At 38.3% G+C, this 27,879-nt stretch overlaps 1 protein-coding gene and 1 long non-coding RNA gene across 5 annotated transcripts; both read right to left on the reverse strand.

The window, feature by feature from the left end:
- Positions 1-3,151: 3,151 nt before the first annotated feature.
- On the reverse strand, positions 3,152-5,885 carry LOC116114572 (heavy metal-associated isoprenylated plant protein 6-like). Of its 3 annotated transcripts, none has more exons than XM_031400720.1 (8): positions 5,763-5,885; positions 5,592-5,676; positions 4,909-5,013; positions 4,357-4,432; positions 3,966-4,198; positions 3,732-3,813; positions 3,452-3,604; positions 3,152-3,284 (listed from the first exon to the last, which is right to left on the reverse strand). In XM_031400720.1, the coding sequence occupies exons 2-8, from the start codon at positions 5,670-5,672 to the stop codon at positions 3,277-3,279; spliced, it is 738 nt and encodes a 245-aa protein (XP_031256580.1). In that variant the 5' UTR covers positions 5,673-5,676; positions 5,763-5,885; the 3' UTR covers positions 3,152-3,276. The 3 variants fall into 3 exon arrangements, with proteins under 3 accessions (XP_031256580.1, XP_031256579.1, XP_031256581.1); XM_031400719.1 differs by having other exon boundaries at positions 3,452-3,613; XM_031400721.1 differs by lacking the exon at positions 4,909-5,013 and having other exon boundaries at positions 3,452-3,613.
- Positions 5,886-6,628: 743 nt separating this feature from the next.
- LOC116114571 lies at positions 6,629-9,376 on the reverse strand. 2 transcript variants are annotated; one of them, XR_004125571.1, is made up of 6 exons: positions 9,157-9,376; positions 8,008-8,083; positions 7,603-7,834; positions 7,309-7,390; positions 7,058-7,211; positions 6,629-6,914 (listed from the first exon to the last, which is right to left on the reverse strand). It is a non-coding gene; the product is annotated as an uncharacterized LOC116114571 (long non-coding RNA). The 2 variants fall into 2 exon arrangements; XR_004125570.1 differs by lacking the exon at positions 9,157-9,376 and adding an exon at positions 8,541-8,627 and having other exon boundaries at positions 6,630-6,914.
- Positions 9,377-27,879: the final 18,503 nt, after the last annotated feature.

Below are 27,879 nucleotides of genomic sequence, written 5' to 3' on the forward strand. Positions count from 1 at the left end.
AGCAAATTATAATAGATTGATAATTTCTGTAGTGGCCTCAATACACCTTTAAGTGGATTTGCATATGCTGACCCCATCATCCATATTCTTTAAATGATAATATTTGAATACTTTTATCTTCATTGGCTAACAGAAATAGGAATTCCAACAAAACTAGAAATTTCTAAAAGTGAAATCAGATGTGATTCAAACAAACAATAACCAAAAAAAAAGCTAGCTGAAGTGTCCAGTATTGCTACTGAAACAAGCAATCTAACTGAGAATTAAATAAGCATGCTTTCTGTTATGAAAACTATTTTCCCTAAACTTATATTTGAAAAAGAAATATGATTCACTTACCGGAGTTCATTACAAAATCCACAGTTGCGTTAATCAGTTTCAGGATTAAAATAAAACCTATAATACCTGAAAACCTGTGATTTTTTTATCTGGGTGCGCGTTGTTTGGATGATGAAAAAACAACCATGTAGTAGCAGATAAAAAAATAAAGAAGAAAGGGCAATAAATGATGGTTACCTGAGATGGGGTTTGGTTATTGACTGAGTTCAACGGCAAGTCAGCCACCTCTTGGGTGAGTCCGTTCGGGGCCGGCTCTTGCTGTTCTTGAGAGAATCCTTTGCAACGTAACACCATGATTACTGAAAAAAAAATTGAGAAAACATAAATCAATTGTAATTCCTCATGAGGTTTTAAAAGAAGCTGTGAATTTTAGTGTTAAAACCTGAAAAAGGCAAGTTCTTTTATTAGCAAATGTTGGTGTGCTTGAAACAGAGTAGACTTTAAACAGAGACGACTTTTAAACAAAGAGAGTAGTGACTGGTGAGAGTCAGAAATTTCTGAGAAAGGTGTATAGAGAGCTACTCCGCATAAATTAAATGAAATTCCAACGCTATGTCCGCTACAAGCCTACACCGTCCAAGCAATCTTGCAATGCAAGTAAAAACATTTTAAAAAATAATATCAATATTAATTTGAGGTGGAGGTAACGAAGATCAAATTAAGCGATTTTATATTATTTTATTATCATACTTGGTTGTTAAATAATATAAGGTTCTAATAATTTTGTATTACCAATAGTTATTACTGTTGATAATATTGGAGGTAATCTGAATACCTCTATTTTCTTAAGTATTATAAGATGACCTTGATAATCTTATTTTCGTTACAATTATATCCCTTAAGGGGCGTTTGAATCATATAATGTTTTATTATAGGGTGATATTATATTAATAGAATAAAATATCACCTTGAAGATTATTGAGAATGTTTAGAAAATATATTTGACTGGGAGGATAAATAGGTGGTATGTTATGTAGATTATCAAATTACCCTCCTTTTTAAATATTAATATATCAGTATTTTTTATTATTATTTTTCGAATAATTTTCAACCCCCTACTTTTCATATTTAGCAAAAACACCCTAGCAACCAAAAATGTTTTAAACTTAACAAAAACACCACTACCCACCCCAAGCCACTGCCGGCAGCCTTTGGCGGTTGTTGGCCATGACGCCAGCAATGCCACAAATCTGGCCGTTTCATAACCATAGATCTAGCTGTTTCACAGTCATATCTAGCTTTTTTCGATAGATCCATGGTCAGAAAAAGCCTCATTGGCGCACGACCGACCATATATGGCCGGTTGTACACCATTATGACGACTTTTGGCAACCTGCAGCGACGGTCGACAGTGGCTACTTTTGGGTATAATGGCGTTTCTGTAAATAATGACAATAACAAGGACAATGTTATCCAAAAATTTTAAAAAGCAAGGACAAAAGTGTCTGCATAAGTGATTGGGTGTTTTGTAAATATTAACAAATATGAGGTTGTAATATGGACCAAATGCTCAACTGTTTAGGGGCAATATGGGAATAAATTGTAATAACAGGGTAAGTTTAATAACAGTGCCCAGTGCCCCCCCCCCCAAGGTATTAAGATTATCAGAAATTTACCCTCCAAATGCTATTGTTTGTCATAAAATATTCAGGGAATAATTTTTTACAAACTAACAAACATCGTCATCTACTCAATTTAAAAAATATTACCCTAGTTATCTAATATTAACCCGATTTAAATCCCCTTATTAATAAAAATTTTGGATAATAATGCCCCAATTTTAAAATAAATTTACATTAATATACTATTTCAATTTTACCCTTGTATAATTAAGTTGTTAGACAATAATGCCCTTTTATTTAAAACAAATTACAGATCACCACCACCACCACCCAACCACCAACGTTGACAATGGGCCAACCATCACGGACCGCCGTCGAAGTTCCTAAAAATGATCGAGATTCGCTGGGAGGCTCCGAGAGGCTTCGATATGATCGTTTCCGGCCATATTGATGGCCGAAAATAGCAATATCAGGCCAGATCCCTGGCCGATAATTTCCAAGGATCCGACCATTTTCGGCCATCAATATGGCCAGAAACCACTATATCGGAGCCTCGTGGTCACAGTGGGCTACTCACGACGACTTTCGGAGACTTCCGACTATGGTTTGTGGTAGCGACAGGCGACGGTAGGGCGTGGGGGTGATTTTCTCATAAATTAAAGTTTTATATAAGCGGTGATGTTTTAGCTAAATTTGAAATATTGGGGGTTAAAAGAAATTATTCAAAAATTAATAATAAAAATAATATTATATTAATATTTAAAAAGAGGCAATTTAGTAATTTAAATAACATACCCACCAATTTATTCCCCCTAACCAAACATATTAATATAACATACCCATAAACTAACCAAACACATTTTTCTAAAGATTCTCAGTAATCTTCAAGGTAATATAAGATTCTAGTAATCTAACATTCCCTGAACCAAACGCACCCTCAAGGATATTGTAGAAGGTTTGACTAAGTATAAAATGATAAAATCAATATTTGTAACATTATCTATATAATTCATTTCTAGCCCCAACTCTTTCAACTAATCACATTATGTTAAATCAAATTATATTAGTTAATCTATATACAATAAGAATAAGTTTTTAAATGAAATTCGATGCATATTCAATAAATGCAATTTCCATTACTTGATAAGTTCAAGCTAACAGAGTAAGATACTTCAGACTGAAATTTAGAAAGTCCAAACTTACTGAAGAAATAGAATCAAAATTGAAATTTTATTATTGAAGTTCTTTTAAATCAAAAATAAAATCTTTATAAAAAAGCTTTAGCTGGAATTTTTATTTATACATGAAACTTGAGCCAAAATCTTTTCTACATTACTCTGCTCCTCTCCAATTGCAATGCTCTTCATCTTCTAAATTAAAATTCTGCAAACAAGTAAAGAGCTTAGAATTTAAATAAAACAAAGTTTAATTTTAATCATTATTTATTATAGCTAATTTTGGGATTGCTATCTTAAGATTAAGCTAGCACTGAAAAAATGTTTGATAAATTCATTTTAGAAAGGGTTATAATCATTCCTTTTCATCTTTACCTTTGTCTTCCTTGCTATTTTCTTTTTTAATGGGAACAATCTCCACGCTTCTTTTGATTTTCTCTTTCAAATAAGGTGTCAATTTTTCCACATTCATGGTGCCTTCCACCACTACTAGATTTTCACCTGCGCTTATCGATACCCTCTCCACTCCTGCGGGTTCTAATAAACAAAGTCAAAAACTTGAATAATCCTAATTAATATTTTCTTAAATCTTGTTTAGATTGCTTTATTAGATACCTTCTATTCATTTTTATTTGCTTTAACTTATAATTCTGACCTTTGATCCTCAGAATGAGTCTCCGGATTTTTTGAATGCAATGATCACAATGCAATCTGATCTTCAAGAACACCATTGTACTCTGCACCAATTAGGTACACAAAACGGTAAGCATACATAAACTCATAAATTTACTTTTAATTTCTAAACTCACTATTTAAAAGAATAAGGATAAATACAATCATAAAGATAAGCCATACACTAATGATGCATGTAATTTGGCAGATTGCATACCTTTACCATAGCACCATCATCCTTGATTATTTTCCTGTCTCTACCTGTGAGTTCATCTTTAATACAGGTAGCACCATTTTCTGTCTTGATGGGAAACATGACTGCTGCATTATTCACCACCTCAATGTCCTTCTTGAGTTTGTTTTGGATATAAGATATGAATTCTGTAACTTCCATTGCGCCCTTTACCACGACTAAATCTCTCTCTACATCCATGGACAGCATTTCTAAACCTGTAATCAATTTTATCCTCAGTCGGTCATATAATTAGTATTCAACTTGCTATAAATTTAACTATTCTAATTATATCTTGAGTTAAACTGAAAAGATTAGCTAATAACAATAGTAATAATAAAAAGCAAAAAATTATACTAGTTTCATAATTTCTCACCCTTGACCTTCAATAACTTGTTGAGTTTTTTATTGCTAGAATCACAGCATAATTTCATCTTCAGAACAATTATACTCTGAACAACAAATTATAAAATCAGAATTAGTCATAAAATGTCATCTGATTAACAAAGGCCTAAGTAAACATGACCAAACTCACAGATTTGAAACACCATAGATATATCGAGAACTCATCATATACCTCAAATGACAAAATGCTGCCAATGAGTCAAAGGTAAAGGGAATGCAACAGAAGAGTCCAATTCAATGGGGTCATTATACCTGTAGTAATGGGAAGCTAAAGCTCCCACGAAGGGGAAAAAGGTACAAAATTGAGGTACTCTCACACCACAATGAAACAATAACACATTTTACCACCTCAACAAAGTATATTTTTTGTGCAGCTTAGCTTAAGAGCTAGAATACATATATTTTCTATAAAAGAAAATTCACTGATCAAGTGAACCACATAAAAGCAATTAAGCAGAAGCCATATTTGATAAAGGCTTATAATGCACATAAGTTTAGCATATACAATTCAAGGTTGCTATACCTCTTTCCTTTCCTCATCCGACATATCATTCTCATCTTGCAGCAGTATTCGCTTCTTCAATTTTGTTTCAGTACCCTTTTTCTTATCTCTATCTTTCATCTCAGCCTGAGGAAAATGTAGTTCTAATTTTGTTTCAGTTCCCTTTTTCCAATGCTAATCATTTTTTATATTTTGCAATACAAACTAAACCAATTACAAAAAAAATCCAATCATTCCAACCCAAACAAATTATAGTTTTCACGATTCAATTCAACCTTTCTAATCCAATGAAAACATATATGTAAATTTCAATGATCAATAATCCGATCCAATTCACCAATTCATCAAATCCAATGTTTCATTGGATCGGCTTGGTTTCAACACTCCTAAAAAAAAAAAAAAATCAATAATAACAATAGAAAAGCTAAGCTTAAATCATATATAAGAAGTAGTTCATAACAACTATATCTGTATTATATTTTGAAAGTTCATGCACTAAAATTACAGATAATAAGAAATTCATTTTAACAAAAATTTTATTACTGAAAATTCATTTACTGGAGACTATACAAAATATTGAAAGAAACCCACGTTGAACTCAATCAAGAATTCTGGGTAAGTTCTCTGGGTCATGAAACAACATTTGGAAACAAGAACCAAGAAGAAACAGCTATGAATGATCTTAATTCATTTCTGTTACTTACCTTAGGTGGGTTTCTGTTTTTGACTCCGCAGGGGCCCTGCTCTAGTACGTTATGAGAGAATCCTCTACAACGAAAAACCATTTTTCTGTAAACAAAACAAACCAGAGCAGAAATCAATCAGTTAAGTGTTAATTATACTAAAAACAAATGTTTAATATAGCGGTTAATTACCAAAGCAGCAGAGCTAAGGTGAAGATAAACTGCGTAAAATGTTTGCAAAATTAAGAAGGAAGATTAACAGTGAAACAAAAGGAATGAAATTGTTGAGCAACGCTTCTTAAGTTCTTGGTCAAAAGTTTCCGAGAAGTTTCAATCTTCAGTTCTTCACCTATATGACCCCTGCGCTTTAGGTCTATTTTCGGAGTCCTGCCATTTAAAATACTAGAATCTACCCCCCTTCAATTTAAGAAACTGTAGCAATTTTTTATATTTTTAATTATATTATTATTCAGTTAATACTTGAACAATATTAATAAAAGGGGAAGTCTGATTTTTAAACAGAAAAATTATCCTAATTAACAAATTATATAAACATTTGTTAAATTCAAGGGGTAAATTTAATATTTTAAAATATAAGGCCTAGACATAGTTGACAAAGTCTATCTCTCTCACATATAATGATAAAAACAATATCTGTTATAATTTTTGGTGTGTTCTCTTTATGAATTCCAAAATGTAAAAGAATGAAAATAAATATATTTCAAAAATAAATTATTAAGTTAAAAACAGTAAATTAAATATGTTTTTAGAGGAAAATTATCCAAAATAGAGCTTAATTTGATTAGATTAAAGAGTTAAAACAAGATATAATACAGACTAAACAAGAAAATCAAATTAAGTGAAGTTTTGAAAAGTAAAAGAAGAAAATATCGTGCTGGCTTTATTTGTTTGTGGTATTATGCACATGCAATAAAAGCATTTGACTATTAAGTCAAACTGAAATACAACGGTGGGCCTATTTGATCAATTTAGTGTCAGGATAGCCCCACATGTTTAGAGATTTTTAATTTCGTCCAAACCATACGTTTTAAAAATACATGGATAGCCCTCAGTTCAAAAATATCTGTTAATAAATTATAAAATGTAAAATTTCATTCAGTTTCAAGGATATTGGAGTAGGTTTGACTGAATATAAAATCGATATTTTTATTTACTCAAACCTTCTACAATATCCTTTTTAAGGAAAAGAATAAAAAATCCCTCTTTAGAACAATATATGTAGCAGGAATTTTTATTTAGACATGAAATGTGAGCCAATATCATTTCCACATTACTCCATGCTCCACTCCAATCGCAATGCTCTTCATCTTCTAAATTAAAATTCTGCAAACAAGTAAAGAGCTATTTTAGAATTGTAATAAAACAAAGTTTAATTTTAATCATTATCTTAATATTAAGCTAGCACTGAAGAAATGTTTAAGAAATTCTTTTTTAAAAAGGGTTATTATCATTCCTTTTCATCTTACCTTCGTCTCCGTTGCTATTTTCTTTTTTAATGGGAACGATCTCCACGCTTTTTTTTTATTTTCTTTTTCAAATAAGGTGTCAATTTTTCCACATTCATGGTGCCCTCCACCACTACTAGATTTTCACCTGCGTTTATCAATACCCTCTCAACTCCTGCAGTTTTATAAGACAAAGTCAAAAACTTTTATCATCCTAATCAATGATACCTTATAATCATTTTTATTCCATTAATTTTACTAATAATTCTGACCTTTGATACTCAAGATAGCTCTCAGGGTATTTCGAATGCAAGAATCACAATCTAATCTCGTCTTCAAGTTCACCACTGTACTCTGCACCAATTAGGTACTGATTAACTAAAATGTTCATTAGGTTGTATGAACTAGAAAGAGGAATCAACAAAGTAACAGAAGAGTGAAAGTATGACACACTTGAGATAATAAAAAATATAAAAACACAGTAAAAGAATAAGGGCAGTTATAATCATAATGATAATGATAAGCCATACATCAAATAATGTATGTAAGTTGGCAGATATGCATACCTTTATTGTAGCACCATCATCCTTCACTTTCTTACTGTCCCCATCTTTGCCTTCGTCTTTCTCATCGGTAGAACCATTTTCTGCTTTGGGGGGAAACATGACTGCTTCATTATTCACCACCTCGATGTCCTTCTTCATTTGTCCTGGATATCAGATATGAATTCTGCAACATCCATTGAGCCCCTGACCTTGATTATATGTCTCTCCTCATCCACGGTTAACATTTCTAACCCTGTAAGTCAATTTATCCTCAGTCAATCATGCAACTAGCACTAAACTTGCTATAACTTTAACTATTCTAATTAAACAAAAACATTTCAGTTAATGCTGATAAGATTAGCTAATAACAATAGTAATAATAAAAAGCAAAAATCTATGCTAATTAGTAGTTACATAATGTCTCACCCTTGTCCTTCAATATCTTTTTGAGCTGGTTATTGCAAGATTCACAGCATAGTCTCACCTTCAGATCAATTATGCGCTGAACAACAGATTATAAAATCAGAGTAAGTCATAAAAATGTCATCTAATCAAGGAAGGCTCGGTAAACATGACTAAGACTCACAACTCTAAAACACCATAATTACATCCAGACTCATCAAATGCCTCACATGACAACATGCTGCCAATGCGTTGAAGGTAAAGAGAATGCAACAGAAGAGTCCAATACAACTGAAGTAGAAGCTAAAGCTCCCAAGAAGAGGAAAAAAAGGCACCAAATTGAGGTACTTTCTCATCACAATGTAAAAATAACACCTTTTGCCACCTCAACAAAGTATAATTTTGTGCAGCTTAGCTTAAGAGCTAGAATACATATACTTTCTATAGAAGGAAATTCACTGATCAAGTGAACCACATAAAAGCAATTAAGCAGAGGCCATATTAGTTAAAGGCTTATAATGCACATAAGTTTAGCATATACAATTCAAATTCGCTACCTCTTGCGTTTTCTCACTCAGCATATCATTCTCATCTTGCGGCAGTATTTGATTCTTCAATTTTGTTTCAGTTCCCTTTTTCTCATATCTACCTCTCGCATATCAGCCAAAGGAAAATGTAGTTCTAACTTTGTTTCAGTTCCCTTTATCCAATGTTAATCGTTAGTAAAGTTTGCAATACAAATTAAACCAGTACAAGTAAATTCCAATCAAACAATTATAGTTTTCATGATTCTTTAACCTTTCTAATCGAATGAAAACATACATGTAAAAAATTTCAATGATCAGTAATCCAATCAATTCACCGATTCATCAAATCTAAATGCTTATTGGTTTGGATAACTAACATCCTACCTCTTTGGTCATATATGAGTCATTCAAAACTGAACTTTTTATATTTATATTTTTTTGAAATTTCATGCGCTAAAATTACAGTGGTTGAAATTCAATTTAACAAATTTTTTTTTACCAAATTGAAAATAATCCCGTTGAACTTAAGAACCAAAAAGTGTGTGACTCCTTTCTGGGTAAATTCTCTGGGTCATGAAACAGCGAGGAAACAAGAAACAAGAAGAAAACAGGTATGAATGATTTTAATTCATTTCTTATTACTTACCTTAGGTTAGTTTCTGTTTTTGACTCGGGTCGAGGCTTGCTCTTGTACATCATGAGAGAACCTTCAAACGCAAAACCATATTTTTTTTTCTGTAAATACAACAACCAGAAGAGAAATCACGTTAATTACACGTTCAAAATTGTTCAGTATAGCAATTACCAAAGCGGCAATGCTAACTGTATAACTGCGAAATTAAGAGTAAGGCAAGCGTTAAAGTGTCTGAAAATGAAAGGAAAATGACCATTGAAGCGAAAGGAATTCTAAATTGTTGAGCAATGCTTCCTAGTCAGAACACAGAAGTTTCCAAGAAGTTCACTGTTCACATAAGTAAAATTTGTTGTAATTTTGTTTTTGATTTTATTTTTATTTTACGAATCTTCCTCTGTACGTCATATTTTTTTCTAAAAGAAAATACACTCGAGTTCCAACTTTAGCTTAAAATTCTTAAAAACACCACAACTATCATTAGATTGTCAAATGTCTTTCATGCCCTTAATCTTTTTCAGTAAAGTGAGTTTCTGTTAAAAGTGAAATATTTTCACAATGTTTAGAATGGCAATCAGAATTTTTTTCTTTTTCTTTATTTTTTTAGGAGGGTTGATTTTTTTAAACGTAAATAAAATAATATTTCCAATCTTAATTGTAAAAATATATTGTATTGTGCATAATATTAATTGAACTTTATTTAGTCTTGTATAGAATGTTGTTTCTGATTTAAAATGGAGAAAGAAATGTGTGAAAATAATATAGAATATAGAATAAATAAAGGGTTTTAAAACATTAAATATTTTATATAATTTAATTTAATTTTTAAATTAAATTAAATTAAATAGAATGTTGAGGTCTAAATGTCTAATTCTGCCCCTAGTTTTATAGAAATACCAAGGTTCTGCAACCCGACCTGGCGTGTCACCCGGCCAAGGGTCTGACTTAGGTTACCAGTGATCCAGCAAGTTTGAAATATTGCAAACACACCCCTAAAAATTATGGCAGTCCCTGTAGGTTTGAAATCTAGCAAATATACCCCTGTAATCTGATCCAAAATTGATCTTTCCGAACAAATTCTAACTGATTCCGGTGGCCAAAATTCAATCTAACGCCACCACCTGAACCACCTTCCTCCACTCTACAAAACCCCTCTAACCTTGGAACTTGGTAGCCCACCGTTCACCAGCCGTAACTCACTAACCTTGTTGCAATTGGGTTGATTTTTTTGACCAAATTTTGGCTGATTTCAGAGTCCAAAATTCAATCTGACACCACCACCTAAACCACTAGCCTCCACTCTACAAAACTCATCTAACCTCGACACTTGGTAGCCTCCCATTCACGGGTCATGACTCGCATATTAGGTTGATTTTTCTGGCCAAATTTTGGCTAATTCCGACGTCCAAAATTCAATCTAACACAACCCCTTGAACCACCGGCCTCCACTCTACAAAACCCCTCTAAGTCTAACTCTGACAATTAGTAGCCCCTCGTTCGCTGGCTATCAGTTTAGGAATTCTGTGAACAATTGAAAATGATAATCCAAACCGGTCTCGTCCGATTTTCAGAACATGGAGAAATATTTCTTCAAAAACTATTCTTAATACAATGTTTTTCATATTAAAATGTCTCTTTCATTTTGTAGAATAGTTCTTTGAAAATAACTTTGTAAATAATATTGAATGAATACGAAAATATTGTATAATATTCAAAGTTATATTAATAATTATAAAATTATGTATATTTAATAAATGGGTTGTCTTAACGTTAAGCACACTAAAAACCAAAAATTTAGCATTTGATACATTAGAAATCACCAATGCTAGTTTTACAAAGACACATATAAAAGGGGCATACAAAGACAATCTCCACCCTTAATTTTCATGATCTCTCTCTCTCTCTCTCTCTCTCTCTCTTTTTCCATTGTGGGTTTTTTTTGCTTTTTTTGTTTTGTCTTTTAATATATATCAAAATAAGTAAATATTTTGTCTTCTTGTTTGCTTAACATGTGCCCTAAAAACACACGTTAAGACAAACCTTAATTAAATTATATAAATTCGTAATTATAACAATAATTTAAAGTGTAAAAACCTTTAATTGTATATGTATGTATGCATTTATAATATTATGCATCCCAAAAGTTATTCAAAAATTCTCATCCCAAATGATGTATAATTCTATGTGATATTAAGGTAGAAATGAAGTGGTGATTTGGTGAACAACTTTACTCATTCTAAAAGGAAAACACCCCATTTAACTTAGGGGTTTGTTTTAACCCTCCTGAGATTTAATTAAATAACAAATGTCTTCCTAAGATTTAAAATATAACATAAATCTCCCTTCTTGTTGTTAGTGTATTGTTAAAATTTATAATATGATTTGTTAATGTATATTTACAAAATTACCCCTATGTTGTTTATTTTAACACCAAAATATTAATAATAAGGGAATTCTATTATTTTTATAATTAAAAGGGATTAGAGAGATTATTATTATTAACCCTTTGGGGGCGTTTGAATCATATGATATAGAGGTATATTATATTAACGGAAAGAAATATCACCTTGAAGATTACTTGGAATGTTTAGAAAATGTGTTTAGTTGGTTCAAATAAATTAATAAATAATATGTTTGGTTGGGAGGATAAATGGTTGAGTATGTTATACAGATTACTAAATTGCCCTTCTTTTTAAATATTAATATAATAGTACTTTTCATTATTATTTTTTGAATCATTTCTTTTAACTCCTTACATTTGAAATTCTGCTAAAATACTCCAGCCATATAAAACTTTAATTTATAGCAAATCACCTCCACTCACCCAAAGCCACTGCCAGCAGCCAACCACCACCACCGGCCGCCGCTGATAGTCGACAGAATGGTGCACAATTGGTCGTATATGGCCGGTCGTGCGTTGGCAAAGCCGAAAAAGGCCATGGATCACAAATCCATGGCTAGAAAATGGCCAAATCTATGGCTATTTCATGGCCACATCTTTGGCCGTGAAACAACCATATAAACGCCAAATCTGACAATTTCAAACCATGGATCATAGATCCATGGCTGAAAAAAGCCTTATCGGTGCACAACTAGTCAGATCTCACCGATCGTGCACCATTGCGGCGCCTAACGCTGGCGATGGTGAGTCACGACCGGTGGTGGTCTTGGGTGACTGCATGTATTTTGTTAACTTTTAAACTTTTTTGTGGCTTGGGTGTTTTAGCTAATTTCGAAAATGTAGGAGGGCTGGGTAATTGTTATTTGGTAGACATTTGAGGGCAATTATGTTCGAAATGGTTTTTAATTAAGGGCAAAATGGGTAGAAAAATTGTATTACCTCGGTAATATTTTAATAACACCGCTTAACAAGGTAATAAGATTACCCCTCACACTACCAACAATAAACACTATTTGTAATAAAAGATTACCGTAATATTTTATTACATGCAAACCAAACACAGGAATCTTGCAAAATAAACGAAGTTACCTCTATTATCTTATTTATCTCCAATCCAAACAACCCCTTAATGTATCTGTTATGCCCCAGAACCAGGGTTGGCGTAAGCATATGTCAGCAGAAACCAATCCGGATTCAAAAAGGTTTTCTGCCGTCTAGATGCAACCACGTCCCGCAAGGACAAGAGGGGTAAGGCCATTGTCAGTGAGGCAGGTGAACACCAGTCCTATGAGTGGCTGGGAATTGTCCACTTGCTAAAGCCATACGCGATTTAAGGATATCTCTCATGCAAACAACCAATAGGAAGCGAGTTAGGAATTGTACCAAACCTGCCCGCATGCAGAATCATGATTACCAGCTTGTATCCTCCAACTATAAATATAAGGCTGTCCTCTATTTTACAAGATTGGCTCATCCACCACTTAAACACATACACTCTTTTTCCCTCTCTTTACATTTATTTTCTCTACTGTAATTCTGCTCGTTGAGTACGACCTAATTGTAATCAACCATTAATATAATCACAGTGGACGTAGGATTCACCTTAGAGCATCTGAACCACTTTAAAAATTGTTACTCTCTCCATTTCTCATTTTGCACTTCCATATCACATGTGATTTCGAAATCCGCTTAGCACTTCACGCGTGCAAATAGTTGGTGTCAAAATCAAGCATCAACAGTTTGGCGCTAGAATGAGAGCCACATTTAGTATCCGCTCTTCATCAAAAACCTCTGACCGATCCTGTCCACCAGCTAATGGCTCGCGGTTTCGAAACTGAACGAACCAACATCGACAATGAGGAAATCCCCCAGGTACGGAATAACACTTCTCTTGAAGTGCCGCCAGTCCAGCAAAGTATAATGGCGGATATTCCTTCGAGCTCACAACTCGACCCAGCCGTGACGAATTACCTGCAGAGGTTCAACAATACTCTCCAAACGGTTAGCTAGAAGTTGGACCGTTTGGACCAAGTCATGCCACCAGAGTCTAACAAGGCGATGCTACCGCCAAAAACACCTATAGGCGCAAAAGTGCAGAAAAGGGAAAAGGCCCGAACTGCGTGCACTGCAACGAGTAAAAGTAAGGGGAAACAAGTGGCGAGTAGTGGACTAGGAGGCTCCGAGGGGCTAGCGAACATCGATCACGCGGCGAGTAGAATACCTGTGGCATTGCGACTTGGTGACATGTCGCAGCCTGAGCCGTCCTACGCCACATTATATGGGTAGACCCATAAAAGTGCAGGTCGAGGGGATTCCCAGCCTCATCAAAATAATGGTCCAGACCATCGCTGCCGAGGTAACCCCCACTATGCGCAGGTCAATTCTGACCACCACGGGGGTCAGGAAAATTGCCTGAGCCATTTGCTACCCTTACACAACCCTAGCCAACATATGTCAGGGCGCATTGGAGCTTCCAACCGGGTAGCAAAAGGGTCAAACCTTTGGTCCTTCCTCAATCACAACCGTGAGGGTGGAACCCACGTTGCGAAAAGTAACCCCCCGATAGCCCCGCTATCTCAGATTGAGGAGCTGCAGTGACAATTGGATCAACTCAGGGCTCAACAGAACAAACAGGGTAAGGTCCCTGAGGCGTACCCCTTCTCTCTAGCAATACTAGCTGCTACTCTCCCATCGAGATTCAAGATGCCCGACATGCGGGCATTCGACGAAAATTTTGATCTGCAGGACGACCTCTACGAGTTCAATGTCTTATGGAACTCCACCAAGTCTTTGACTTGGCCAAATGCCACTGCTTAGCAGTGATATTAACCGCCCATGCCAAGTGCTGGTTTAGGTCCCTCCTTGCGGGATCAATAAGCACATGGTAACAAATGAGCTCGTTATTCTTAAGGTACTTCCAAGCAAATAGGAAGTTCTCAATGCCGTTGAGCTATCTGAGCAATATACGGCAGGAAAGGGATGAGTCTTTCCAATCTTATATAGACAGGTTTCACCGCGAACTCCACAAAGTGGCTCACACCTCTAAAGAGTCAGTTCGAACCCTTATTATCGTAGGAGTTCGCCCATAGACTGATTTATGGAAAGAGCTACAGTCAGAGGACAATTGATCCCTCACCCGTTTCTACAACCCCACCAAGAATTATCTCCGAATAGAAAATTCTATGGCTGCCCTCAATCGCCACAACCCCGGTCTGTCAACCAGTGTTCCTGGCCGAGGGGAGAACAGTAGAAGAGTTGATCATGACTGGGCTAATGACGATCAGCGAAAAGGGAAGAAGCAACAATTCGAGCCCAAAAAGTCTTATGCTCTAGTTTCTCATCGAGATCGTGACAAGAATCAGTACACTCTTTTGAATGTCTCAGTATCGACAATTCTAGATAAATTAGAGAAGGCCAGCCTACTGGGAAAGCCGGAGCCCATGAAAAATCTTTCCTCGGCTAGGAACAGCAAAAAGTACTGTCATTATCATTGGGACAATGAGCATCACACTAATGAGTGTCGGGCTCTCAAGCAAGCAATTGAAGACCTCATTAAACAGAGGCACTTCAAGGAGTATGTTGACTGTCTGACTCCCATTCAAGAAAAAGACCAAGAGGAACAAGGGAAGAAATGCCGTGGTCACAAGGGGCTTTACTGTGTAGGGATCATTTTCGGGGGGTCGCACCTCACGGGAAACTCTCGAGGTGCTCAAGAAAGGTATGCCCAGGAAGCTCACCATGACCCCTTGAGTGTAATAAGCACGGCGCCGTGACCTGCTAAGATCCGCAGGGAAGAAGAAATTACCTTCTCCGAAAAAGACGTAATACTACTGCATCACCCCTACGACAATGCACTCATCATTGTGCATGAAATAGGCTGGTGCGAAGTCCACAGAATGTTGGTCAACAATGGAAGCACCGTGAATATCGTGTTTCAACAAGCCTTCAAAAACTGGAGGAGGCAGACCTAAAGCCTGCCTCCTTCTTCCTCTACGGTTTTACCGAGGATCACTTGATTCCCTAGGAAACAATTGCACTTCCTGTCACGTTGGATGAAACCAACGAAGTGACCAAGGTGACAGAGTTCTTTATGGTAGACTATTTGTCCGCCTTCAATGGCATCTTGGGACGACTTGTACTACGAAATTTAAAGGTTGTCACCTCTATCTACCATCTAAAGATAAAGTTTTCCACCCTGATGGGGATCGGGGAGGTACAAGGATCCCAACGTGAATCTCGCAACTGCTACATAAGGGTAGTCCAGATGGCATGCAAGGGAAAGGGAAAGCCAGCGGGTGCCCCCAAGCACGCTATGGCAATCAGTAGGATTAAGCCACGACTTGGACCAACAAGGGACAACATGGATCCTCACATCCACGAGTGCCTTCATAGCGGGCCAGTTGAGGACCTATCTGAGGTATCGGTCGATGAAAGTGAGCCGACCAAACTATTAAGAATTGGGAGTAATCTCAACCCCCAGCTCGTTGAAAACCTGACGAGCTTCCTCAAAGAAAATGTCGATGTTTTTGCATGGACTGACACTGATATGGTTGGGATTAGCCTGAATGTAATATGTCATGCTCTAGACATTAACAGTGCAGTCAAGCTAGTCTGTTAGAAGAGAAGAGCATTGGACCCTGAACGCTATGCCGCCTTGAAAAGTGAGGTGGATAAGCTCCTCTTGAACGGTTCTATTCAAGAGGCACTTTACCCAAGTTGGGTTGTCAACCCAGTCTTGGTAAAGAAACTCAACGGCAAATGGTGGACATGCGTCGACTTCACCGACCTCGATAAAGCATGTTCAAAAGATAGTTTTTTCCTGCCAAGGATCGACCAGCTCGTTGATGCCACTTCTAGGCATGAGCTGCTAAGCTATATGGACGCCTACTCGGGATACAATCAGATCCCGATATACACATCAGACGAAGAGCATACCTCGTTCGTCACAGATCAAGTACTGTATTGTTACAAGGTCATGCCCTTTGGCTTGAAGATTGTTGGGGCAACTTACCAACAGCTAGTTAACCGTATGTTTTCTTAACAGATCAGAAAAACGATGGAAGTCTATGTTGATGACATGCTAGTTAAGTCGCATGTCGCTTCAGATCACATAGCACATCTCGCCAAAATGTTCAACGTGCTCCAAAAGTGCAGAATGAAACTCAACCCTGTCAAGTGCTTATTCGAGGTGTCCTTGAGAAAGTTCCTAGGGTACATGGTTAACCAGCGGGGAATCGAAATCAACCCCGAAAGGATCCAAGCTCTCCTCGATATGTAAAGCCCCACCAGCAAAAGCAAGTTCAGAACCTGAATGGCAGGATTAAGTCGCTTCATATCGAGAGCAACAGATCGTTGCTTGCCATTTTTTAATGTGCTTCGAGCCAACAAGAAGTTCGAATGGACTTTAGAGTGCGAACAGGCCATTCAGAGCATAAAAGAACACCTCGGAAGGCCACCTCTCCTGTCCAAGCCTCTTCCCCAGGAAATTTTACTTCTGTACTTGTCCATCTCCTGGCATGCAATCAGCACTGCTCTCATCTGGGAAGAAGGCAAAGTTCAGTAGCCAGTGTATTACACAAGCAAACGACTGCTAGACACCAAGATACGATACTCATAAATGGAGTGATTAGCTTATGCCCTGTTGATCGCCTCCAGAAAGCTGCAACCCTACTTCCATGCCCACACAATCCATGTTCTGACCAACTACCCACTCAGGCAAGTTCTTCAGAAGCTGGAGGCTTCGGGTAAGTTGCTTAAATGGGCAATGGATCTGAGTCAATTCGATCTACATTATAGACCAAAAACAACCATCAAAGGGCAAGTTGTTATCGATTTCATTTCGAAATTCTGATACCTGCCCAAACGAAGACCCGAGCAACCGACTAGCGAGGTCATCCAAGAGACCGCTTAGAATCTATCGACCTGGAGCCTCTATGTTGATGGTTCCTCAAATAGGAGAAGGGTCAGGATCGGTCTTCTCTTTCTTAGTCGCGAAAGGACGTGCACTCATGGAATCCTCTGGTTCGGGTTCCAGGCTACTAACAATGAGGCTGAGTATAAAGCGCTACTTGCTGGGTTACGACTAGCAAGAGAAATAGGATTTGACATGATCAGCATTCACAACGACTCCCAATTGTCGTAAATCAGATCTTGAAAGAATATCAAGCCAAGGAAGAGAACATGATCAGATACCTAAAGAAAGCAAAGGCAACACTCGAGCCTTTCAAGCACTTCACGATCACGTAAGTCTCAAGAGATATTAACTCTATCGCAGACGCCTTGGCAAAGATAGTCTCATCACTAGACTCAGATATGCCGGACAATATTCCAATTCGGTACATAGAAGTCCCCAGCACTAGCTCACCTAAGCCAACAGTAGCCACGACCGAATCAGACTCTTGGATGACCCCAATCATTATGTACCTCCGAGATAGGACTCTGCCTAGCAACAAGACTGAGGCAAAAATCCTGTGCACTAGAGCTACTCGTTACACACTTATCAGGGATCAGTTGTAAAAGCAAAGGTTTAACGCCCCTCTCCATCGATGCGTAACCGACGAGGAAGCAGATTATATTATGAGTGAAATACATGAAGGGATCTGTGGTAATCACACTGCCACCCGATCCCTCGCCAATAAGATTGTCCGCCAATGATACTATTGGCCCTTGCTTCAGGAAGACACTTTCAACTTTGTAAAAAAGTGCGACAAGCCAACGGTTTGTGAACATCCCACGAGCTCATTCTCGCCAACTGACTATAATGACTAGCCCCTGGCCATTCTCTATGTGAGGAATTGACCTTATTAGGCCTATGCCCACCGGGAAGGGGGGCGTCAAGTATGTCGTGGTAGCGGTAGATTATTTCACAAAGTGGGCCGAAGCCGAGCCCCTGGCTGCGATCACTACCAAGAAGCTTAAGGACTTTGTCTTCAAAAGCATAGTTTGCCAATATGGAATTCTTTATACTCTCATATCTGATAACAGTAAGCAGTTCGACAACGAGGAATTCAAGCAGTTTTGCGAAAAGCTGAGGATCCATAAAAAGTTCGCCTCAGTCGCTAGACAACGAGCCAATGGTCAGGTTGAAGTTGTTAACAAAACCATTAAGCATACCTTGAAGGCCAAGCTTGGTGCTGCTAAGGGTAATTGGGTCTATGACCTCCCTGAAGTTCTGTGGGCATACACAACGACGTCGAGAACCTCCACTTCGGAAGCACCCTTCTTGCTAGCATATGGCTGCGAGGCAATGATCCTGGTAGAAGTGGGAACCGGTTCACTTCAGAGAGACTTGTTCAACGAGGTAGACAACAAAGCGCTTTTACATGTAAACTTAGACCTAGTCGAAGAACATCAAGACAAGGCTCGATTAAGCATAGCATCTTACTAGCAACGTGCAAAAAAGGTTCTTCAACTCGAAGGTCAGAAGAAGAGACATCCAAGTTAGCGACCTGGTTCTAAAAGAAGTCTTTATCAAAACAAGGGAACCAAACGCGGGGGTATTAGGACCCAACTGGGAAGGTACATACCGCATCACCAAAGTAATATGACCAGGAACGTATTACCTCAAAAGGCTTAACAGTTTCGAAGTATCGCAAGCTCTGAATGCCGAACATCTCCGCCCTTATTATCAATAATTTAGGGCTCGCTCTCAGTTTTCCATCTCTTTTACTTGTAAAATTTTCCTTGTAACCTTTATGAATAAGATCGTTCTTCTTCACCTTGTATAAATGTCTTACATGATCTTGCTCGTTGTAATGTTTTTACAAGTTTCTTGATAAGATGTAATGTTAGCTTTGTAAAGCACTCGAAATTGTAAAAGTCTAAAGAAAACTCTTTTCATTTATAATTTACAAAGATACAATGCACAGCCAAAAAGAAAAGAGTCAAAAAAGCATTAAAAAACAATCACTGGCCTCCACTTCCAAGATTTGCGGGTGCGACCTTGTCGTCCCCTAGTTGGTCGTCGGCTATCAGGTCAACCGCTGGATCCTCAGGGACATATTCCTCCGGCTGATCATCATTTGGAGGGGGCTTTTGTTCCCTAGCCTTGTCGTCAGCTTAGGCCATGGAAGCAAGAATTTCTTGATAATCATGCGAGAGGTCGGAGAGATCCATTCTTGGGTTCCTTAGTCGTAAGGCATAAATGGCATGAATTGCCTAGTTAGAGACTTTCCTTTCAAGCTCAAGGTTCTGTCGCTTCATCTGATCGATCAATGAAGTGACCTACCCTCGGGAGAGCTTGAGGTCCATTTCCAGTGCTCTCCTCTACTTCTCGGAGTTCTCCCACAATCGAGCTCTCTCTTCTTCCGCCTTAGCGAGACGCTCTGAGTTTGCCTTCAGCTTCTTCTCTTTCTCGCCATCCAATTTGGTGAGTCTGGCTACTGTTCTCTAGAGCTGTTTGACCTCTTCACCTCTCCTTTCGAGCTTGGCCTTCTAGAAATCCATGGTGCTAAGGGTAGAGTTTTTCTCTGCTAGGTATTGATTTGCCTGGAAATTGAACAACCTTGCCTCTATGGCCTGATCCTCGAGGTCCTTCTTCAGTTTGGCATTCTCCCTTTTCAGGTCGTGGACCCTTCCGACATAGTTCAGGTTGACCTTCTGTTGGGCCATGTGCAAAGCGAGCAGGGTCTGCAAAAGAAAGGAAGCAAGAGTTAACTCCCATTTTTTCAGAAAATTATTAAGGCCAGAAAATCAACGAAATTTAAAGTCCTCACCGCCCTACCTGGCTTTGTAGCTGAAAGGTAGTGGTCAATAAGTCCGTGGGCCAGGAAGCCGCGAACTTTTCAAAAGCTGAAGCTAGTTGGCACTCTAGCAGGGTATACACCACCGACTGCAAGTGCTCCAGAAGTTACCCCAAGAAGTCTAACATTGGCGTACCCGCCTCTGTAAGAACTGGCAACTCATCGACCCGCTGCTTGCTTGCTCTCCTGCGAGTAACCACGGTTTTTCCCTCTCTTCGACCCGAGCTCTCGAGGATCGCTAAGACACCCGATGCTCGCCTCGAATGAAAAGCCTGGTAAGGCTACGAACTCCCGAGCTGCACCCCAACGCCCTCTGACTCGGACTCTGATTCCTTAGCCTGTAGCTGTTTTCTCTTCTCAGTCTTTTGGCCTGTGGTTTTCTGCTTGGGGGCGCGAGCTGTTGTAGGCCGAAAAGCTTCCTCATGTCCCTCTGGAGGTGTTTTCCCTTCGACGCCAATTTGTATCTCTCATGTGGGGATATCACCAAGGACCGCCTCAACTGGTTCAATCGAAGCGACCGAGGGAAACAAGAACTTTCTCCGCACCTTGGGCAGCATGATCGATGCGCACCATAGAAATATGTTAGTGAGATAGGTCACCGCACGCAACCAAAAAAACATTCTAAGTATGGGGATACTCACAGTCTGACTTTAAAGACGCTTCTGGGTTAAAAAAGTCATACTTCCTCAAGTTAGCAGTGGTCACGAGCAGTTTCGCGTTGCAACAATGGTCAAGAAGACGGCCAAATGAAACAATTCAATTGTAATCTATTAGATTCCCTAACCTGGTCATCTTATTTCCTGCGAAGAGACAAAAAGTTTCGTTAGATACCAAAACCGAAGGTGGAATAGTTAGCAAATAGAAAGGAAAGACCTACTTGGCTCCCTAAACTGGCAGACGCCATCGTATTCAAAAAAGAAAAACTTAGTTTCATACGCCCCGACGCATCTGGGGTAATTGAATATTCCTCCCTCGATGGTAATCACTTCGAAAGGGTCTTTGTCTTTGCTCTTCTTCAAATAATAAGAGCACGCAAGCTCCAATGTCGTCAGTTCGCCAAGGTTGTTTTCGTCACATGCGATATACATAACAATGATTATCATATATGCATTGGTGCGACCTCAAAGTGGTTAAGGATCGACCTCACAAAGGGATGAAAAGGTATCAGCGCCCCATACTTAAAGATCGTCTCCGAGATCACAGCCTTTCCCTTGGGGGGGATTTCGAGCCATACGGATTCTGTGCTGATAGACATTCACGCTAAGCGTGTATTGGTCCACTGCCTTTTGTATCTCCTCTCGGGTGATCACTGACAAGGTCTCTGGCATGGGACCTGCTTGTGCGACTGGTTCCTACGAGCTTATGCCTTCAGCTCCCACGGTTGCTGAGGTGTCCATTGTTCCTAAGGTCTAAAAAAAGGGCCACGTAAATATATATATATATATATATATATATATATGTAATATATATATATATATATATATAATGCATCCTTTTAAAACCCTAGTAAAATCGTCAAAAACCTTGTGGGGGTGAACCCCAAGGATCTGTGCCCTAAACTTCTCATCTTTAAGAAAAACTAAACCCCTCTCCTCACCACTATTTGGGAATGTGCACTGCAAAAACCCACCAGATAGCCCATGCCCGCCATTACCAAGCAAGTCGAGCAGAACCGTCAAATAATGGAAGAAAGCCAAAGAGAAACTCTTATTACCTCTTGGCGGCGTGGGAAGAGTCTTCTGTCGTAACAGATGGTGTGCTTCAACAGAAGAATGCGGGCTGATTTTTGCAAGAGTTTCATTCTTCTTTCTGAGAATGTTAAATCTGTGGCAACAATCTGAAACAAATTCAGGTTTTATAGGGGAAACGCGACGGTTGCTTTTCTGAGCAAGCAACGTTTGGGTGGGACATGTTTCTTACCATTGATTACGACCACAAGTCATTAATCCACGAGAAAAGTAACTCCCACGCTTCGGAAACACCAATCGATGTTTCCCTCCATTGGAATAACCAAACAACGACACAGTTACCTACTCCACATTAAATGCGCCCCTATTCGCATTTAATGCCCTAAAGAAGAATATCGTTTCAGCATGGCTCGCATTAAATGCGCATGGCTGGCACTTATTGCATAATGGACAAGCCTATCAGAATAAAGAATATTTTATTGGTTAGGTGAATAGTCACATGCAACAGATAACATATGAAGAGGTTGCAAGTCAAGGTCACGACTCAAGGCATGTTGATATGACACCAATCGCGATCTGAATCAGTTCACTAAACCTACCATAAAAAAAACCACATCAGGTCACTAAGTACAGTTCTCAGGAATCCATGCAGCTCGATCAAGCGTCATCCGAGACAAACCAAGTCACAACAGAATCATGAAGTTCTTAGGTCTTAATCCTTAAACCTTAAAAACTGGGGGCTTCTGTTATGCCCAAGAACCAAAGCTGGCATAAGCATACGTTAGCAGAAACCAATCCGAATTCAGGAAGGTTTTCTATCGTCTGGAAGCAACCATGTCCCGCAAGGACAAGAGGGGTAAGGTTATTGTCAATGAGGCAGGTGAACACCAGGCCTATAAGTGGCTCGGAATTGTCCACCTACTAAAGCCATACGCAATTTAAGGATATCTCTCGTGCAGACAACCAATGGGAAGCGGGTTAGGTGCCTACACACAGAATCATGATTACCAACTTGAATCCTCCAACTATAAATAGAAGGCTCTCCTCTATTTTACAGGATTGGCTCATCCACCACTTAAACACATACACTTTCTTTCCCTCTCTTCACATTTATTTTCTCTACTATAATTCTGCTCATCGAGTATGACCTGATTGTAATCAACCATTAATATAATCACAGTGGACGTAGGATTCGCCTTAGAGCATCCGAACCACTTTAAAAATTGTTACTCGCTCCATTTCTCATTTTGCACTTCCATATCACGTGTGATTTCTAAATCCGCTTAGCACTTCACGCGTGCGAATAGTTAGTGTCAAAATCAAGCGTCAACAGTATCCATAACCCATGGTAGCGTGCCAAATGCACCAAATTAATTAACCTTACTAACCTAACTATTGAATTGTATAAAGGGCAAGCAAGGGTCGATCCCACAAGGAATGACTCGATTAATTTCTATATTCTAAAACAATAAAAACAACAAAAACGCAAATTAAACTCTAAACAGTAAACCTGACAACAGTAATGAAAGGGGGTTTGTAATCAAGGCAAACTAAAGCAAAACAGAGAAATAAAATATCAGGTTAAACAATCAGTTCTCGGTTCAATATCCACCTAAACATACATTGGACATAAAGTAACCGTAGCACTGTTCTATCTCGTCATTATGGAACTATTGACCCTAGGAGACAACAAGCTCTGTTACCCGAATTCTCCCTTAGTTTGTCACTACTGAAACAAGCTCTTCGAGTAGATACTAACCCTTGAACAACCTAGAACAAGCTCTCTAAATTTAATTCAATGGCAGCCTTAAGAATTAGGAGAATAGATCAATCTAAGCAACAATCACGCAAGCTCGGATTATTTAACTTAGGTTATGTTATTCAAGACAATAGACCGAAAACTTGTCCATAATCAGCTATCATCATGCGTCACTCGCTGAATAGAAAAAAGACGATTACGTATCACAATTCATAATTCTAACAGGTAAATTCTGATTAAACAATTTAGCAGGCCAAAACTAAATCACTCAAACAAGAATCACAGACAATTAAATCAGAATAACATAAACAATTCTAATAAAAACGAGATTGAGAACAACGTTACTGAAGTTAAGTTACACCAATGACATGAAATTAGGCTTCAAAATCCCCTTGAACTGAAGAAGGAAATTAGCCGCACATCTTGATCTAGAAAGCAAAAACTCTGAAAATTAAAACTCTACTCCCTCTCCCCCTTTTCACCTAAAAACTTCTAATTAAATAACATGTATTTTCCTTAATTCTACCCCAAGAATCACGAAATTTCTTTCCTAGACGTTTCCTAGAAAATAGACTTCCAGATTTGACAAAATCTTATCAGATATGGATTCCAGAATTCGTCTCCAGCTTGCACTAGGATTCTCACAATGTAAAAGATCTTTTTTGGGCTCTGTCAATTCATAAAAATTGTATTCCAGGATGTGTAGATGAATCTGGGCTTTTGAATCATCCGCTTTCGATATCTGACGCTCCAGTTAGGCCCGTTCGAAGATCCAATACTCAGCTAAGGAATCCTTCTGCGACTAGGATTCCAAGTCCGGTTTTACGACAACTACTGAGAACCCAAACGAACTTGGATTCTCACCTATAATACCTTTCTAAAAAGCTTGATTTATCTACTTTAATTTCTCTGAAGAACACTTTTGCAATCAAGGAATCTAGCTCCCTGAAAAACGCAGCACTGGTTAGAATAACAACAATTCTGGAATTTCCTAATCTTTTATCACTTATTTCCTAAAGTCTATCCAACTATGCCAAACTCACAAAATAAACTCTAATCAACTCAAATAGGCATAAAACATAAAAAAAAAAAAAAACATAATATGGAAGGAATAAAAATATCTAAATTACACTCTTATCACCCACGTAATAAGAGTAAAGTTGGTTTTCTCTTGCTTATGAACATAGCTTCAACTTGAACAAGGTAACGTTGCCAAATAAAATTTCCCAATTCTCCATGAGTAAACTTCTCCTTCCCCATCTAAACATATTAAACCTAGGAGTTTAGGTAGACCTCATCGCATAATGTCTTCGACTAATCAAGGTTATAATGGATAGCACCAACCTTCTAGTTGCAAGTGTTATGCTTTGATTCCGGTTGGTTTGTGTTATGCCTTAAAAGTCAAGCCTATGTCAGCACAATTAATGTCTCTCTGTACCAGCTGCCAAACCCATATCTCCAAAGATATCCTTACCAACTTTATCTCATTTCAAAGAGATGAATGGACGAGAGCCTTCCATGTGTCAAGGTAGCTTGCAAAACATTTATTGCATTGAGTGCAAATGTGAATAAATAGGCATTTCTCTTCCTGAAGAGGGGAGGCTGGAGGTTGAGCTGAGATTTGAGTTTCAATTCTTTCTCTCTGTAAAAACACTGTATTTCTTCATCTTTGTATGCCTTACAGGCAAAATCATAGAAATAGTGAGAGATCAATAAAATAACAGTGGATGTAGGAGTCGCTTGTTGCATCTGAACCACTATAAAAACCCCCTCTTGTCAATCTTTTATTCATTTTTCTGCAAAATATATAATCTCAGCTCCATATTCAAATCCCATGTATCCATCACGTGTGTCTCCTAAGTTAGCTCAGCGTTTCCCACGTGCGAGTCGTTGGCGTCCAAAATCAAGCGTCAACAGTTTGGTGGCCCATGCAGGTCCGATTCTCAAACCTGCATCAAAGTTCCTTGATGGCGTGCTCAGATCTCAAACCCACGTTAGAGTTCTCCGATCGCGTGGCCAGATCATAGATCGCACGCGTTAGAAATCTTCGATCGCGTATCAGAATTCTCCAATCGCGTGGCTAGATCGCAGATCGCATGCATCAGAGTTCTCCGATCGCGTGGCTAGATCGCAGATCACACGCCCATGCCATCCTGATCCTCAGCTTCAGATCACGGATCTTTAGCTTCAAATCGCGTGTTCAGATCACTGATCACATGCTGAGATCGCTGATCTCTTGTGCTCTTAGGTAGAGCTCGTTATGATCTCTCAGGTTGAGCTTGTTTTGACCTTTTCAGGTTGAGCTCGTTTTGACCTCTAAGATTGAGGTTGTTTTTCTCATCGAGTTTGTTTTGACCTCAGGTTGAGGTCGTTTTGACATCTTAGATTGAGCTCGTTTTGGTCATTGAGCTCGTTTTGACCTCTCAGGTCGAGGTCGTTTTGATCTCTCAGGTTAAGGTCGTTTTGACCTCTTAGATTAAGGTCGTTTTGCTCATTGAGCTTGTTTTGACCTCAGGTCGAGGTCGTTTTGATCTCTCAGGTCGAGATCATTTTGACCTCTTAGATTGAGGTCGTTTTACTCATTGAGCTCGTTTTGACCTCTTAGATTGAGGTCGTTTTGACCTCTCAGGTCGAGGTCGTTTTGACCTCTCAGGTCGAGGTCGTTTTGACCTAGCAGATTTGAGGTCGTTTTGCTCATCGAGGTCGTTTTGACCTTTCCAGGTCGAGCTCGTTCTGACCTTTCAGGTCGAGGTCGTTTTGACCTCTCGAGTTTAGGTCGTTTTGCTGATTGAGCTTGTTTTGACCTCTCAAGTTGAGGTCGTTTTTCTCATTGAGCTCGTTTTGACCTCTCAGGTCGAGGTCATTTTGCTCCCAAGTTGAGCTCGTTATGACCTTTCGGGTTGTGCTACCAGATTTCTGGTCGTTTTCCTGACAGATTTCTGGTCACTCCTAACAGATTTCTGGATGAGCTCCTAACAGATTTCTGGTCGTTTTCCTAATAGATTTCTGGTCGTTTTCCTAACGGATTTCAATTCGAGACTGCAGCAATTCATATCAAAGACGTAGTTTCTGAAGCGCGATTACGCACTTCAAAAACTAGAGGGCTTCTGTTATGCCTCAAAAGTCAAGCCTATGTCAGCACAATTAATGTCTCTCTATACCAGCTGCCAAGCCCATATCTCCAAAGATATTCTCACCAACTTTATCTCATTTCAAAGAGATGAATGGACGAGAGCCTTCCATGTGTCAAGGCAGCTTGCAAAACACTCATTGCATTGAGTGCAAATGTGAATAAATGGGCATTTCTCTTCCTGAAGAGGGGAGGCTGGAGGCTGAGCTGAGATTTGAGTTTCAATTCTTTCTCTCTGTAAAAACACTGTATTTCTTCATCTTTGTATGCCTTACGGGCAAAATCATAGAAATAGTGAGAGATCAATAAAATAACAGTGGATGTAGGAGTCGCTTGTTGCATCCGAACCACTATAAAAACCCCCTCTTGCCAATCTTTTATTCATTTTTCTGTAAAATATATAATCTCAGCTCCATATTCAAATCTCATGTATCCATCACGTGTGTCTCCTGAGTTAGCTCAGCGTTTCCCACGTGCGAGTCGTTGGCATCCAAAATCAAGCGTCAACAGTTTGAAAGCTACCTTTGTGTCGCTTCACATCCATCAAAGCCAATGTGCTTTGAATAGACTGGAGTTGTCACTTACCATTCAATTTTTGACACACTTGTCGATTTATGTCTTCATCAGTAATCTTTATACTTCTCCATCCAAACTCCACCTACACCTCTCCTATCCCAATATGAAAATTACAAATCTTTCACTACAAAAGTTTATCCGACTCTTCCTAGACAGTTAATCGCGTAAATTCACTTCAGTTTTCAAAACTATGATGATGATGAAAATATCCATAAATTTATTATTTCAACTATTTTACTCTCAATATTAAGAAAAATTAGGAGTTATTGATAAAATAAATGTAGTGGTGGTGTGGGGGGTGGAAAAAATCTATTTTTCTAAACTAACCCTCAAAAAACTGGTTGGTGTTGATCCAATTTTACAGCCATTGTAGAAAATGCAAGTGATAAATTGATTTGAAATAAATATTAGTATAAGAAGGTGGTTAAGTCAAAAGATAATGA

The sequence above is a fragment of the Pistacia vera genome, unplaced genomic scaffold (assembly GCF_008641045.1).
Source record: "Pistacia vera cultivar Batoury unplaced genomic scaffold, PisVer_v2 Contig713, whole genome shotgun sequence".
Classification (NCBI taxonomy): Eukaryota; Viridiplantae; Streptophyta; class Magnoliopsida; order Sapindales; family Anacardiaceae; genus Pistacia; species Pistacia vera.

Coding starts and splice junctions, on each gene's coding strand:
- LOC116114572 (XM_031400719.1), bottom strand. CDS start 5,672: ATGGTTTTTCGTTGTAGAGGATTCTCTCATAACGTACTAGAGCAGGGC. Junction 4,199..4,356: donor CAAGTTATTGAAGGTCAAGG/GTGAGAAATTAT, acceptor AATTGATTACAG/GTTTAGAAATGCTGTCCATG. Junction 3,814..3,965: donor ATGATGGTGCTATGGTAAAG/GTATGCAATCTG, acceptor TAATTGGTGCAG/AGTACAATGGTGTTCTTGAA.